Below are 15,841 nucleotides of genomic sequence, written 5' to 3' on the forward strand. Positions count from 1 at the left end.
ATTACTACTTGGTCTAAGGAAGGGGCTGTGGCTTTGAATAATAAATGCATTTGAAACATTAGCGTTCAATCAATCGGTCTCTCTTTTCGGCGATTCTTGTCTTTATGAAATTTAAGTTTTCAACTCTGTCAAACGATTTATTTTATCAGGGCAGAGAATTAATAATTTTTACCTTGAAAGTAGTCGCTTTTGATTTAAAAAATAATAATAATTCATTTTATACAACAAATAATAATAATAATAATGAAACACTAATGGAAATAAAAATTTAATTCCAAATAATAACAATGATAGCGTTGAAATTAATTCCAAATTTATACATTCAATTTTATCAAACAAAAGGTTATCACGCGCTGCTGTTATGCAAAATATTATTTATGTACACATTGCGAGGGCCGTGATGAATATGCTTTGTGCTCGAATGGGATTCAAAAGAGCCGATTCGCACCTGGACAAAGAATGCATCATCTGCTTGAATCATCATGCAACAAAATCAGAAACTGCGACAAAAAATCTATTGATCAAGAGCTTCAAGCACGCCGTCCATCCAATTGGTCATTTGTTTTTGCTGTCAAATTTTGCGAACAACTCGAATCTAAAAACAGCCGGACAATGATCACCGGATCAACCAAAAATTTCCTCATCCTTCAATGCTGAAAGATGAACAATTTGCCAAATCTTAAAGCTTGATGCAATTTTGGATTGTCAAAATCCGCTTCTCCACGTGAAGCAGTGAACAAATTGACTTCCACTTGACAATTGGAAAACTGTGAGCATTTTTTTTCGTTTCTGCCAAATTTGTAACATATTGCAAATTGCTAACTTCAATTATGCTCATTTCACAATTTCTTCTTCTTCAAGAAGCTAAATTTTTTTTCTTCTTCTAATCTTTCCCTCTTTCTCACAAAAAAATCAACATTACATCCTCATCATCAGCCAACAATCAGCCCATTTATTCCCCATAGCTTAATTTGCATATCATATCATTATTAATTGCTTATTGGCGCTGTTAAGCGGCACAGTTCTTTCTGTTCAATAGTGGACGACAACTTTTTCTTCATCCAAATTGACATGTGATTTTGGAAAACAATTTTCCCAAATCATCACCGATTGTCATCAGCTAATCGCAGGCGAAAAATTAATTCATACTGGCCACGCTTTTTCACTCTTGTACTCGTAGTTGAATGAATATTTGAACTTTGCAAAAAATTGATCAAAATTTTTACTTATTTCCTTTCTGGCTTGGCATGCATTCATTTATGAACCACATACATGCACGCCTTTTGATGTAAACATGCTTTTGCACTATTTTACAATAGCATTTCACTTTTACATACACGTGCTGTGCAAGCGCTGTGACGTGTTGGAAATTTTCGAATTTTTGCATTCCAAAACAGTTGACGATAGAATTGAATGGAAAAAGAAAACCCCTTTGAATGTATTTGAAAAAAAAGGCACAGCACAATTGCAAAATATTATATAGTAAGGTGAACGTGGATGAGAATGCCAATTCTAGTGGGTAATAATTTCCTGCATTTTTCAATGTTCGAGGATTGCACTTCTATAGTAGCAGTAGTTGTTGTAGTAGTGTAAGTAAGCTTTTGTTATCCATTTGCTGCTTTACCCCCGGAGTGGATTTTTCTGATATCCAGCGACACCTCCTCGACTTCATTCAGTTCCCATCGCACTTTCACATTCATTCACCTGGCGACCAACACCCGCTGTGCCAAATGGTCAACACGTGCATGTCCGGTCAACGGAAATTGCGCAGTCGAACAATGTGGTTTTGCAATCATCAGCTCAGAGAAGGTCGTCTTTTCCGTTGCTTCTTTCACTTGGGTCACTGGTTCGGTCGTCACTCGTTAACATTTTCACGGCCATTCAAACTCCGCCTCCAAAAGCTTCAACCATTCAGAAAGAACCAAACTTATACGATAGCTCATTTTGTCAAGCAATGATGACAAATTACCTTGTCGCAGAAAGCTGCCCAAGCTTATACTCTCAGCATTTGTGTCATTTTTACACCGCGTTGCCTTGCTATCACTTCACCAAATCTTCCGTTGTCACTACCATGTGTTGTTTTTATGCTGCTCGTTTTTTTTTAAATTTTCTTATATTCTTTTGTTTTATGCTTTTTTTGTTCATGTGATGCATTGCGTTATTTTGTTTCGTATTTTACATTTAAAAAAACCAATATTGCAGATGTGGGAATGGGAGGACGTGGAGAGTTTTCTCAACAGCCAAATCAATGGTGACGAAACTATCAAAAGAGAAGAATCTGAAAAAGAGACAAGCAGCAGTGCTTCATTGCAAACGACACCGGTGTTGAATCGTCAGCAATTTTACTTGGGTCAAACAAGTTCTGGTCAACAATTGCAAAGCTGTCACATTCCCAATGCATACGGTTGTGCGTTAATTTCCCAGCATGCCGACTCTTGTTGGATCAGTTCAAACAAATGGTGTGACATATGCAAGCGAAATGTTCACACTTCTGTCGAATCTGTTCATTTTTCCGATGCTACACCATATCAAACACAGACAAAGCATATTACTAATTTTACCAATAGGTCCAGTTTCACTTTACCAATGTACCAGCGCAATATGATATATACGGAAAATGTTTTTCACAATCAAGCAGTCGGTTTTGGAAATTTTTGTGGAATCACACCGCCCGCTAGTCCGGATCAAGGCTTAAACATGATATTCCACAATTCAACCAGTCCAATCTTCCATTCGTACAACAGTTCATCGGCTCCATTGCTGAAACTGAAAATGGCGTCCGACTATTCTGCAAATCATGCAACCAATTTATTCTGCGCAACACCACCAATCTCACCAGCTTATCAGCACATTGTTCACATCGATGCCAACATTAACGGATTTCTTGTCGACAGGTGCATGGAACCAATATTTCCAACTTACAAACCGACTGAACAACAAAATTACGTCAACTCAACAAATCAAATCAACCATCATTCTGATCTGGATGTGCAAGTAAGAAAAAATAATTCTATTTTTATATTTTTCAATTTTTTTGCTACTGCTTTAAAAAAGCATTTTTAATTCATCTCCATACTTGTGAATTGTGGAATTATTTTGTGGAACAAAAGTTATTATGTTCAATCAAATTTATAGTCGATTCAAAAAGTGCCCTAGTATATTTTGGTTTTTTTTCAAACATCCACTAGAGGGTCACATCTATCCAACGGACTTTACATTTGTAGAATTTTACAGTAGGATGACAAAGGTAGTTATTTGTTCATTGTTACAGTAGAATAGTACAATGAAAAACAATACTGTTTATTATTATAAAGCAGTTATTAATTCGATGATTCTTCTGTTTCAATTGCACTTTTTTGAAATTTAAGTTTCAAGTTTTAAAATTGGCAATTTTACAATCTTAGCTTTCTTTTATTTAGAAATCAATCTCTAGCTGTGAAATGTTGCAAACACATTGTTGCAACAACGAACGCCCTGTTAAAGCACGTGCCAAACGTTGCAAAAAAAATATAGCTCATGGTTGTACACATCCAGGATGCGTGAAAACTTATACTAAGTCTTCGCATCTGAAGGCCCACATGAGAATTCACACAGGTGAAAAGCCGTACGCTTGTAACTGGCCAGACTGTGGCTGGAAGTTTGCCCGATCAGACGAACTAACTCGACATGTGCGCAAACATACGGGAGATCGACCATTTCACTGTGCCATTTGCGGAAGAGCATTCGCCCGTTCTGACCACCTGACGCTTCACATGAAACGGCATAACATTTTTTGAATGGAAATTTCATTCCAGCCTTATATGGACATAGCAATCCGTTAGTGTTGTTTTTGATGCAATTCATTCTAGCCTGTGATATTTTCAAATTTTCGTAGATATTCTGCTGTGAATTTGCTTTAACACTTCTTGGTTTCATCAATGGATTCCCTATTCCAAATATCCCCGGTGAGAATTTTTTACCATTATTTTTTATTTGACTTATCGTCACATACTATATAGAATTTTATTACATTTTTATGTACTGTATATAATACATGAGTTTATGTGAGATCTACAGAAAGTTAACATGCCAAGTAAATTGAAAAGCGTGAAATGAATATGGTTGTCACGCTTAAATGCTTAGAAGATGCTCCATTTAAAAGCCATACATCTTATTTAAATGAGCACTTCTTGTAACGAATTAAGTGCCAATGTTCAACTGCATAGTGCTATAAGCTGTGATTATTCATAACTTGTTGTCGCTCTAGACGGTCTGTCGGATGCCAGTCTGTGTTTGCATAGAACAGATCAATATAATACACTTAACCTATTTTTGCATGTCAGATGCATATTATGAAAGTAGTCTCGTTGAGTTGATACATGAAAACAACCAAAGAAAGCCATGTAAGCCCAATGTTCATCAATAGAGAGGCTAGCCACAGGTCGTATAGAATAAAACTTATTAGCAGAAAGGTCAGAGCACTGAAACAAAAAACCAATTTGACCTGCTGTGATGAGGAATAATGATCAGAATTAGTTTATACAAAATTCATACATTACAGCTAGATTGCTTTTGGTTTGAATTTTATTGAATTTAATTATGCATACTTGAATATCATGAATGATCACCATCGTCTGTTTTCATCTGAAATCAAAAGTCGTACATGACAAAACTGCACAGCAGTATGCATGTATTACGTAGAAATGAAAGATGGCATCAGTGAAAGTTTCTGACGCTTGATTTCTTCAATAACAGCTTGCTTGTCTTTTTCTTTTGCATCGCGCCATATGTATTGAACATAAATGTGAGAGCGAATTTTTGCCCCTGGATCGTTGGGCTGAATTATAGTACAAATTCGATGAAACGAAGGGCACCTTTTCCAGAAACTGTACACTCGAGTCGTCTTATATACATCCTTTGGTGACAATGATTCGACTCTTTTCGCTGACTTTGCGATGGATAATCTCGAGTCGGCTGATTTCGCAGTGGCTGACTTATCCAAGACAAGAGAAGGAATAAACTTTGAAGAACCTGCAAAACTTTTTCTCGATTTACTTGTCGGATAAGCGGCAACAACCTTTCCTCCTGACACGACAGCGTTGACTCGTTCAAAAATTTTCATATTTGCCGAATGATAAAACTTTGCTGGATGAACATGGCAAGTCCAATTTGGATCCTTCTTAGTCAGCAAGCTTGTCTGACAAAGCAAAATATCGTAAGCAAACTGAAACAATATTGTACTTGTGCTTTCTTTTCTACCTGAAGTTTTCCACCGTCCAATACAAAGCAGAGATCATGCGTCAATTTGTCTGGCCACTCATCGGGGTCATTTACCTGAGGAAAAACGAACTTTCCTTGAGAAGCATTTTCCACTTCAATAGACTGTGTAGGAGAAGAAGTGAGAGATGAAACTGGTGATGATTCAGAAATATTCGGACTGGATGATGATATTTCAGACAAATCAAAATTTTCCGTTTCCGTAGGTGAAAGAATTTCACTACTTTGCGTCATCAAAAATTCTTTAACGGAATCCGATAGCTCACTATTTCCGGTACTACAATGAAGAAACAATGACTTCAATGATTCATCAGTTGCGCATGATTGCTTGCACCATTCCAATCAAGTACATTATACGACTGAACGGTGCAACTAGAAATGAACAGCAAACGCTTTAAACACTTACTCTGGTTGTGATTGAATATCAGCATGTTCATTATCTGAAGGTTCAGTTTTTGAAAATAACAAATCCTATAATGGAATATGTTATATTTAGACAAAACACGGTATGCCATTACTTCAGGAAGTGAATCAGCTTCATTGAACAGTAGCGGCACTTCCGCGGAGTAAGCACGACGAACACCAACGTCTCTGCAGCATAATACAATGTCATGCACAGGTTAAACGTTTTCAAAAAATGAATACTTGGGTTGATCTGAACAGTAAAGTTGCACTGATTTTACAGAAGATGGACGTTCGTTTCGAACGAACAACGAAAGCCTATTTCTTGCAGATTCAAGCAGCGAAACGGTATCAGAGAGCGGAAATGTAGACATTTCGACCTTTTCATTATTACTCGATAAAACACTTCTGTAAACACTCATTTTAATTGCAAATAAATTATTTGAAAGGTAAGTAATAAAGTGATCAACTAAGAGAATACAAACAATGCTTACTGGTGAGATGTTTCAACTGATGAAGACCAAAATGATGATAAAAAATATGTTCCCATATTAGGTAGATTTGTTGACTTCACTAACGAAAATTGTTGTACTTCAATTTGTCTAAATCAAAAAAGAACTTATACCAATGGACATTTGCAGTAGATTAACATTTAATAATCAACAATACGTTTATATAAAACCATAATATATTCAACCCTTGTAAGTTTGCATACTTTTAACGATTTAATTAATAGAGCAATTTATGTAAACATGAGAAAATAATTCATTAAATTAAATTCAACAGCACATCAATAACTTTAAATTGCATTACTCAATTTAGATTTGAATTTATATATTTGAATAATTTTTATTTTATTATATAGAATTGCAGCAAACACTCACTCAGTTTCTTCAGATAACAACGGTTCATTATCCAAAGGAAAATGTAGTACATTTGTCGGTCTATTCAAGAAAGGTACTGATTCTTCAAATTTAGTGTCATCATAGTAAGAAATTTGTTCAGGTAGCTCCTCAGCAGGTCCTTTAATTCTACAAATTGTTAATTTTATTAAAATGTGGCATAATGCAAAGTATATTGCAAAACATTGTAACGAGAAATTGTGTTTGTCGGTAACTGCTTTGTCGGTGCAATGCTTTTTCCGTATGAACTTTAAAGATAAATATTAGAAAAGCTATTAGGTGCATTAAAAGTTACTTTTCAACGTATATTTTTATTTAGATGAAATACAGTTCAACTATTAAACATCTGCGACGTAAAATAAGCAAAACAGAAATATATTGCATGATTTTTTGATAAAATTATAATCCGTATAATCTCAAAATCCTCATTAATAATTCCAAAATTTTACTAAAAAATCAAAACAAATACATACTGATTTATGGATTTTAGATAACTTTCAATGCATTCCGTAGTTTTCAAAGCTAACAGTTGTTTTTCTTCTTTTATGCGCTTGTGACGCAAGTAGCGAATCAGATCAGCGCCTTTTAATCGTCTTCCAAAATAATGTATCTTTGTAATATACCTAGTTCCGACTAGATCAATGCACATAGTGGTGATTGCAATTCCAAGAGCTGTGTAGCAATATAAAATGATGTACCACCTAAAAACTTTAAAAATTTGCATATCTTTACATTGGTGATCAAACTACAATTCTCTCGTGCAAATTGATTCTAGTATTGCATGTAAAATTATATAAATTTACCAAAGTATTAGCAAATATTGATATTGAAAAACTTGCTATAATTAACATTGAAATTTTAAATGCAGTATAGCTCAGAGTAAAGTTTCAAACCAGACTCTCTATGCAGATGTATGTTCTTAACTTTGCAAATAAAAGTTAATGAAACATTTTTGAAGAAAATACTACATCTTACGGATCATTCTTTGGCACAAAATCTCCAAAGCCAACCGTGGAAATGCTGATAAAGCAAAAATACAAAGAATCCATAAATGACCATCGCTCCATAGAAGTAAAAAGAAGGGCACCAGCAGCGTTGTAAAATACGAAAATTGACAACACAAAAAATGCAGATATTCCCGTGTCGTCGACCACAATATCTTCATAAGTCAGTGAAGTTGTTTCAAAATTGTCATAGTTATTCAGTCCTTTCAGTAATGGGAACCTGATGGCAATGTTTTTCATTAGCAACATTTTTCCGCGTTGAATTTTGTTATACAAGAAGACCACAGTTTCAGATAAAAATTTTCCCAAATTGCCAATAGTAATTATAGCCAAAGGACATCCAAAAAGTGCAAATATGATGCACAACAATCGCCCTTCGGCAGTCATTGGCACAACATTTCCATAGCCTAAAATTTTTATAAAATGCAAGCCTGACAACAGAGAATGCAAATACAAAATTTACCAATAGTGACCATTGTAGTTATGGCAAAAAATACCGAAGATTGTATTGTCCAAACGGAATTGGAAATTTCACTTGTATCACCAGAGCTAGAATAGTCGATCATGTCGACGGTAACAAAATCAGTTTCAAATGCTTCACATAATACAACTTTCAGATCATGCAAACCTTTCGAAGCTTGAAAATACCAGCTTGTTTTCGATAAATTAATATGGGATCGTTCTTTTTGAAGAAAATTTAAAAAATTACGCGTAGAATCAACAATACGCTGAATTTTGTCTGATTTTACAAAGCGTTCGTTCTGTGCTTCAATGTAATAAAAAACCAAAGCGCCCAGAATTGCATATACCATGCAGACAACAACCAAAGCAACGTGAGGTAAAGACAGCTTAAAATAGTGAACAAATTTCCGAATCGACAAAACTTCTGATGTCCATCGGGGATCTGCTTCGGATGGCATCTTCAATATTTGAACAATGCAAAAATATTTTAGAAAACACTTTTCAATTGTCCGGCAGAAACTGGCTTTTCAAACAACATTCCATACTGTGCAGCCATCGAGACAGTATTTCAGCGCTAGTAAACTTCAAGCAGCTTAAATCACCGGGAAGCAACTGTTAGTTAGCAGCTGACGTTAAATTATGCTCAACGTGGTCCCTCTTCCTTCTCTCAAGGAGGCACAATTATTGCTCTTGAGGATCGTTAATTTCATGCGACCGTTTGCTCAAGCAACCTATATTTAGTTTTAAATCACTTTCGTCTCAGTGCATGCCTGACGATCGATTTATTCAACAGCAACCACCTAAAGTATTGAATTTGTAAAGGTACATCAGGCAATGAAATAAGAAAAAAAAAACAACACGAAAGTTTGCACCATATATTAGAAGTGTTTCTCCTGTCAGTGCAGCTGAAACTTAATTATCAAAATTAAACGACAAAAATAAACCAAAGTTTCATTATTTTTATGAAATATACTGAATCCAATCCAATTTGTATAACGTAAACTTTTCTTTGAATGCAAAATTATTTGAGATATTTGATAAAGAATAATTTATTTCGTGTTTAATTACAGTTTTGTAATTAAATTGCTGGGAGTTGCTTGAAATAAATTTTGAATAAGCTCATTGTATTGGAGAGTTGAATTACAATAGAGTAAATTTTAAAAACAAGAATTTTCAAACAAGTTTGCATTGAATTGCACATCTTAGACCAACTGCAATTATTGATCTGTAACATGCAACTGAAGTTAGTGAAAATGTAAAAAATTATGCAGCTGCCACTTTGAAATGTAAATCTATATTTCTCGAACCAGGTTTCAGTTTCCTATAGTTAAATATCGTCAAGTTATTATTTCATTCTATCTTTTTCTATAACCTGCTTAAATAATTACTTTGATTAGTTTTAATAAATTTACTTTTTCCATTTCCCAACACAAATATTCTCATCTTTCAAAAATTTTCATTATGCAATAAAAGATGCTGTACAGCTTAATTCAAATAAGAAGTGCAGGTCTGTGTTTTTGTATTTGCATTTTTGCATTGGACATTCTTGAAAGTGCGCTTCAAAGTGATTTTGCGATTGTTTATCACAAATAGCACCAAACAGTTCCCCAGGGTAGAATAATTTTTATAAGACATTGGCAATGGTGTGATGTAGCTGAATGTCAGCCGTACAGCCAATTTCACGCCACATCATGCTAATGTGCAATTTTTTCTGACAAGCGTATATAGTAAGTTTTGATTGCTAAAAATCGATGCAGTAATTATCCAATCTGCTGTTTAAGGTCAACAAAACAGAACCATGGGTTTTTCATTGATCAGATGCGTTTGTTTGAAGGAAAAGACCAAGCGTAAAAATCTGAAACTATTCAAACAGAAAAAGTCACGTCTTGTTGACAAGAAGCAATAAAATCCCATGCAAAGTGTAATTCGTTTGTAAATTCTTCTGCTTAAACAATTATCTTGATTTTTTATCAGATTTTTATAAACTTAAATCTGAAAGCATGCATAAATAATATTATTCAAGTAGAAAAAAACTCAATGATACAATTAATTGCTTTTTTGTAAATGATTTCTACAACAAGCTTTAAATCTATCAATATAATATTAGTAAATATATGTCATAAAAATATGCGATCTTAACTGAACATATTTTTGACAATCTCTGCTAATAGTGAGATAAACAAAGGTAGTAGATTTACACATGTTTGCATGTGACCATTAAGTTAGGCATTTATAATTTTAATTAGTCAAAATTTGATTATAATTAGGTGACTTCTATTCAAAATGAAATTATAAAATTGTTGTAATCAAATGACAGATGAGTAAATTGATTATTTTAAATTATTATTATAAAATGACAACTTTATTACAGTACACATCAATTGACATATGTAAAAGCTGTGAAGTCTTTTGGTCAACAGTAAGGAAATGCCAAAACAAGCGAATGCATAATTGTTTTTTCAGTTAAATAAGCTGGAATGTATCATGATAAATGAAAAGTAACAAATGATTAATTTAGCATGCAATTTAGCAAATTTGAAACTTCTGTCATATGATTGTTTTCGACATTTCAAATTTTATATCACACAGCAATCATTTGAAAAACATTATTTATTTATTTCAGTGATTTAATTATTTCAAATCATTTAAAAAGCAACTTGCATAATAACTTGCATCAATAATTCTGCTTAAATTCAATTAACCTTTCGTTTAAACGTGGCTTAAAATATAAGCTTCACTATCTCTCATTAATACCTCCTCCGAATGTAAATTATACTCCAAACTTATCATGCACTGTTGAATTTCAAATGTAACAATTCAGAAAGACTTTGAAAGTTATAAATAAATTTCACTAATAAATAGATATTTAAGTTAACATTGTGGCATCATTAAATTCCCCAAAGCAGAGAACAATGCTCCGCTATTTTTACATGCTACTGTTCTCAACGACAAGAACTTAATAAAATTTTATAAATATAAATGAAAATCATAGAAACATTTATTCATTTATTTCTTTTTTCAATATACTCAAAAAACAACTTACAAATAATTTTTCAAATACGAGAACATCTGTAGTATGGTGTTAAATAAGGCATAATATTTTTTGTTTGTTTGCTTGTTTTTATAATAAGCGGAAGTTTGATAAGCTGCTTACTTTAGAAGTGAAGTGTAGCCGCGTAAAATGATCAAAAGCTCCATATTGCAGGAATCACTTGAAATTGTCATCGAGCGATAATGCTTTGATGCGGGCGTGAAATGCATGCAATAATTAAAATAGCGTGCAAATGTTAATACGTTGGAAAGCGTTAATTGTACCGGCTAAAGGCAAGCCATATTTTTGGATGAAATTTCTTCCTTTGTTTATGATGAATCACACAGCATTTTACAGTGCAATGATTTTGTTGCATTAGAAATATCAATTAATTTAGCAGCGTTTGTCCGATCACAGTTTACTTTTGAAATATTGAAATGTGCAGATTTTGAAATCAATATATCAATTGCTTGATAAAACGGAACAAAAAAGAACTTTATTTATTATACATTTCAGCATTGCGATGCATTCAGTAACAAGTGCGCCAAGATCATATTCAGATTATTTAAAAGAAATTAAATTTTCCGAGATTAATGTGGATTTTTGAAGTGAAAATATTCAGCACTGCAATGGTTGTTTGCTTCAACATGCAAAACCCATTTTAAAACATTAATCACAGCCAGATTAAATAATAACTATGCAACAAAAGAAACAGATGCATCTCTGCAAATTGAATTGGAAATTTTCAAAAACAAAAATTTCCTATATTAAAATTAATATGGACTTTTATTTATAATTTTGGACGCATAATTTTGCAACATTCCAAGAAGCCATATCAATTTTACTTCCGCGCTAGTCGAATCACTAATCTCATTTTAAATAACACAAACAGATATATTTTTTAATTGTCATTTACTTTATCTTTCGAATAAATTTAAAGATAAAATTTCAACTGTCAATGTAAACTTGCATTCTAAAAAAAATTTTGAAAGACCAACAAAAAATTCATTTTCATAACAGCGCAGTGACGTGTGGTAATTTTTTGTTAAACGATGGCATTAAAATCGTCGAAATGAAATAAATTTTGATTGAAAAAAAAACAATAAAAAACAGATCAAAAATGTGCAATGCTAAAAAAAAATTTTATATGAAACGTGAAAATCACATTTTGTGCTCGCGAAGTGGACTGTATTTGATTTACATAGAGATGCTAATTTTGTAGAGAAATGTGATCACCAGTGCTGAGGATAAATGAAGTCCATTTTAATCAGTATACGAAAATGAAAGCAGAAAAAATTTGAATAGCAATTCGAATGAGGCGAGTATATATATACATTTTTTTTTCTCTTATTTCTTATCTTTCTCTGCTCGTATACAAAAAAAGTGCAATAAATTGCATATTGATGTTCAAGTTTTCACACACGAATTTTACTCTCAAGAGCAGAAATGATATGCGATGCAAAATTTCCAATACGCTTCAAATTATTGCATTCAAGTTACAATATGAATAGTTGAATGGGAATTGCAAATTTTTATTTGCTTCACTTCCGCTCGGAGAAAGCTTCAATCAAAAGATGCCGCTCCATAGCTGCTGTCCTGTTGAAAAAGGGCCATTCTGGGTTGGGTGTTCAGTTATAGTTTTATTTCTAATACGTGAGGGAATGTGTTTTCAAGATGCACACACTGATTGACATCTCAAATGCTTGAAGCTAAATTTTATAGTCCATTCACGAACATCTCTTTTACACTTGGCCAATATCTGTTGCGCGAGTTTGTCGCATGCAGTTTGGCAAATGTGGCGGGTGCGCACACTAATACTCGTTTCTTTACATTCATATTGAACGAACGACTTTTTTTCTTCAATATTATTATAATCATTTTGCTGAATATTTAAATATTTTCCGTTTTGTGATATTTATGCAAATTTATTTTTCCCCTGAAATGTACTAACTGGATGAAGAAAGTGGTTGCTTTGAATTTCTTTGGCAACGTGAAAATATACAAACGAAAAGAATTGCAGTAATAAAATGAATCACACGGATAAGTTTGATTTTGCCGTGGACATTCTCACTTTGGTCTGTGCACCGTTGACAGTTTTCTTCAACACGATTGTATTGTACATCGCTTTTCAGCATGTTGACATGAAGCAACGTTTAAATCAGCGTTTTGTTGTTAGCATGACCGTTGCCGATCTTGTATACGGGCTAGTGTACATGAGTACAAGGCTGTATATCAATTATATACCGAGATGGCTATGCGGTCCATATTACATGACACTTTGGACGTGTCAGATTGCTTCTGTTGTCTTTTTATTATGCTTGAACATTGACAAATACATAAGCATTCGATACCCGCTCAGATATCCAAGTGTTGTTACAGAAACGTTTGTCAATAAACAGGTAGAATTTCGTTTCATTTTAGTCAAATTTAAAAATCATTACTGTACTTCAATACATCATAGTGTACTGTACAGTACAGTACTGTATTGCACAAGACTGGACTGTCTGTATTGTTAAATTGTTCTTTTTTTATCTTAATATAATTATTTATTTGTTAATAATTGTTAAATTCATTTTTCAAATATAATTTTTTAATTGCATTCGTAGTGTGAAGTGGGCACTTGTTGTTCTGCATCGACACTGTGACGTTGCCTGGTGTAAGCGCGAACTTTTTCTTCATCAACCATTTTTTTCAAAGTTGTTTGGTTTAAAATTGCACTTTTGCTTTTTCAAATATTGTCATTTGCTTTTACTCTGAAATGCAAAATAATATTGAAGCTCGAAATCGCTCGTTCAATCGACTATTGCAAATTGAATGCTTATTTCGTTATTTTGAAATGTTTATTTTCTTTCAAAGAATCCAGCTCATCAGTAGTGATTTATTCGGCTTTTGGCATTTTTTGTTTTTTTTTTAAATTTATTTTTATTGGCTTAACTTGACAAGTTGTTCTTGTTTTTTGTTTAAGATGGTCAAATGAAATTTGCCTCTTTAGCATGAGTCAATTTGCCAGAGTGTGCAAGCGGAGAAATAATACTGCCACAAGCAGTTGTTGAGGGAAAATTTATTTTACCAATTTTTCAGTCTGGCTGCTTCTCTCTCTGTTTTTTAATTTGCATTATGTTTGATCATATAGTTGGGATTCAATTTAAATTTCAAAGCAGTTTGGACAGAGGTTAGAAGAGGTATGTTTAATAGGCGATAAAAATGGCAAATAAAAAGACAATTCTCTTAAAGCAGCGAAATTTGAATGATGAACATTTTCTCTCACTCACTGATGAAGAGATAAGGTGCCCCATCAGCGAGCGCAAACGTTGCTTTGACAAAGCTTTTGAAGTATTTACTCTGCGGTGAGGTCGGTTGCGCGAGATTAGCTTGAAGCTAAAAATTTCATAGCACTTCTTCTTTCCACGTGAAGCAACTGTCGGCCAAAATGTAATTTATCAGGTGACGCAAGTGTGAACGAAGCAACACATGTCCACTTTGGAATGTGTCTTCTAAAGAAAAAAAATGCACAATTCAAAAAATTATAAGAATTCAAATGTTTGGACGTTTTTAAAAATGTAGATTTTTTTTATTAAGCAAAATTCCAACTATTAATTTCCACGAAAGACCGATATATATGTTTATTTATTTATTTATTTATAAAACATCTTTCAGGTGATAATTTGTTGGTCACTAATATTGATTTATTGTTTACTGTCGTTTTATTGTGGACCTGTTGATTATGAGGATGTGCTGTTGAATGAGTGCAGCATTCTGATGAAGCCAGTCTATTATACAATTATGCTGCTTGTGTTCTACGTGCTTCCGATGCTTCTTTCGTTGATGATCAGCGCGTATATTGCTTGGAAAGCGACAAGACGATCGAAACTTTACCAACAATTTACAGTCACCGGACCGCATTTGAAATACAAAAGACGAACATTGCGACGAATGTTTTTCGTCTTCATTTCTACAATTTGGACAAGTGTCACTTTTCTGCCTTACAGAATTGCCCTTACGGCGTTGTATCTTTGCCAAGCCTACAGTAATGCGGATTTGAAATTCGACATCCACTCGGCATTGAAGGATCATCGAGAAGCTGAAATTGCGGAACTGCAGACGGCGCAATTCGATCACCACTTGTGGTACAATGAAACTTTTCTCGACAGCCGACTTACTCATCATATTATTAAATTGTTGGATGCGTAAGTATTTTGCACCTTCTGTCGAAATCAAATTTTTATTTAAATTTATTTAGTAATTGGGAATCTTTTTTTTTAAATAATTTCTCTCTTTCCAACTGTACTATTGGTTGATGATTTTAGGGAGGATGGAAAGACTTGTTCGACGGGTATAACGGAAATTACGATACATACATTTTTGTGTATTTTGCCGTTGGGTTCTGTCGGAAATCCATTAATAACCATTCTGACGCAAAATGTTTATCGCATTCATTTGCAAGCTGCTTGGGATTCGTTGAAAATCATGTGCAACTTGAAGAAAAAGCAGCCACCGAACGCTGTGGACAACAACAACAACAATAGCAACAACAACAGGAGCAAATCAAGTGAAACTTCAAAAGAAATGGTGCTAAACCTCAATCTATGTGACCTGAAATGTGACCAGGGGAGTTGATACATCTAATTTATAGGGTAGAGGGAGGGTGCATTATCCAGAAGATTTATTTAGGATCCAGGGGATGGAAATAGAGTGAGAGTTGCATAGAAATTTTCCCTACTGCTCAAGTCGCCTTCCCTCCCCCCTCACCTTATCAAAGCTACTGAATGTGACCACAGAAAAAG

General features: G+C 33.7%; 4 protein-coding genes across 4 annotated transcripts; 2 read left to right on the plus strand and 2 right to left on the minus strand.

Annotated features, from left to right (window-relative positions):
- The first annotated feature begins 1,503 nt into the window (after nt 1-1,503).
- Tsp_05538 (zinc finger protein) lies at nt 1,504-3,776 on the plus strand. Its single transcript, XM_003371848.1, has 4 exons — nt 1,504-1,519; nt 1,653-2,062; nt 2,203-2,994; nt 3,420-3,776. Exons 1-4 carry the CDS (start codon nt 1,504-1,506, stop codon nt 3,774-3,776), a joined length of 1,575 nt encoding a protein of 524 aa, XP_003371896.1.
- An 896-nt stretch (nt 3,777-4,672) lies between these two features.
- Nucleotides 4,673-8,484, minus strand: Tsp_05537 (TWiK family of potassium channels protein 7). The gene is made up of 9 exons (XM_003371849.1): nt 8,028-8,484; nt 7,536-7,971; nt 7,034-7,261; nt 6,543-6,689; nt 5,902-6,066; nt 5,775-5,847; nt 5,663-5,727; nt 5,314-5,533; nt 4,673-5,203 (listed from the first exon to the last, which is right to left on the minus strand). The coding sequence occupies exons 1-9, from the start codon at nt 8,482-8,484 to the stop codon at nt 4,673-4,675; spliced, it is 2,322 nt and encodes a 773-aa protein (XP_003371897.1).
- A 4,600-nt stretch (nt 8,485-13,084) lies between these two features.
- Tsp_05536 (putative beta-1 adrenergic receptor) lies at nt 13,085-14,110 on the plus strand. The gene is made up of 3 exons (XM_003371850.1): nt 13,085-13,440; nt 13,664-13,753; nt 14,023-14,110. Exons 1-3 carry the CDS (start codon nt 13,085-13,087, stop codon nt 14,108-14,110), a joined length of 534 nt encoding a protein of 177 aa, XP_003371898.1.
- A 211-nt stretch (nt 14,111-14,321) lies between these two features.
- Tsp_05535 (hypothetical protein) lies at nt 14,322-15,221 on the minus strand. Its single transcript, XM_003371851.1, has 3 exons — nt 14,755-15,221; nt 14,467-14,551; nt 14,322-14,435 (listed from the first exon to the last, which is right to left on the minus strand). The coding sequence occupies exons 1-3, from the start codon at nt 15,219-15,221 to the stop codon at nt 14,322-14,324; spliced, it is 666 nt and encodes a 221-aa protein (XP_003371899.1).
- Between the last annotated feature and the right edge of the window lie 620 nt (nt 15,222-15,841).

This window comes from Trichinella spiralis (assembly GCF_000181795.1).
Source record: "Trichinella spiralis strain ISS 195 chromosome Unknown Scfld9, whole genome shotgun sequence".
In the NCBI taxonomy this organism is placed as follows: domain Eukaryota; kingdom Metazoa; phylum Nematoda; class Enoplea; order Trichinellida; family Trichinellidae; genus Trichinella; species Trichinella spiralis.

What these genes read in the sequence shown, in the direction of transcription:
- Tsp_05537 (XM_003371849.1), bottom strand. Translation starts at nt 8,484, where the DNA reads ATGCCATCCGAAGCAGATCCCCGATGGACATCAGAAGTTTTGTCGATT. An exon ending in TTGTTATCTGAAGAAACTGA is followed by an intron (nt 6,067 to 6,542) that starts GTGAGTGTTTGC and finishes GAGTGTTTACAG; the next exon opens with AAGTGTTTTATCGAGTAATA. An exon ending in AAGCTGATTCACTTCCTGAA is followed by an intron (nt 5,728 to 5,774) that starts GTAATGGCATAC and finishes ATTCCATTATAG; the next exon opens with GATTTGTTATTTTCAAAAAC.
- Tsp_05538 (XM_003371848.1), top strand. An exon ending in ACTTCACCAAATCTTCCGTT is followed by an intron (nt 2,063 to 2,202) that starts GTCACTACCATG and finishes CCAATATTGCAG; the next exon opens with ATGTGGGAATGGGAGGACGT. An exon ending in ATTCTGATCTGGATGTGCAA is followed by an intron (nt 2,995 to 3,419) that starts GTAAGAAAAAAT and finishes TCTTTTATTTAG; the next exon opens with AAATCAATCTCTAGCTGTGA.
- Tsp_05536 (XM_003371850.1), top strand. Translation starts at nt 13,085, where the DNA reads ATGAATCACACGGATAAGTTTGATTTTGCCGTGGACATTCTCACTTTG. An exon ending in CCAAGTGTTGTTACAGAAAC is followed by an intron (nt 13,441 to 13,663) that starts GTTTGTCAATAA and finishes TTGCATTCGTAG; the next exon opens with TGTGAAGTGGGCACTTGTTG. An exon ending in CATCAACCATTTTTTTCAAA is followed by an intron (nt 13,754 to 14,022) that starts GTTGTTTGGTTT and finishes TTTTTGTTTAAG; the next exon opens with ATGGTCAAATGAAATTTGCC.
- Tsp_05535 (XM_003371851.1), bottom strand. Translation starts at nt 15,221, where the DNA reads ATGAGTAAGTCGGCTGTCGAGAAAAGTTTCATTGTACCACAAGTGGTG. An exon ending in AGGTCCACAATAAAACGACA is followed by an intron (nt 14,552 to 14,754) that starts GTAAACAATAAA and finishes TTTTTTCTTTAG; the next exon opens with AAGACACATTCCAAAGTGGA. An exon ending in TTGGCCGACAGTTGCTTCAC is followed by an intron (nt 14,436 to 14,466) that starts GTGGAAAGAAGA and finishes TGAAATTTTTAG; the next exon opens with CTTCAAGCTAATCTCGCGCA.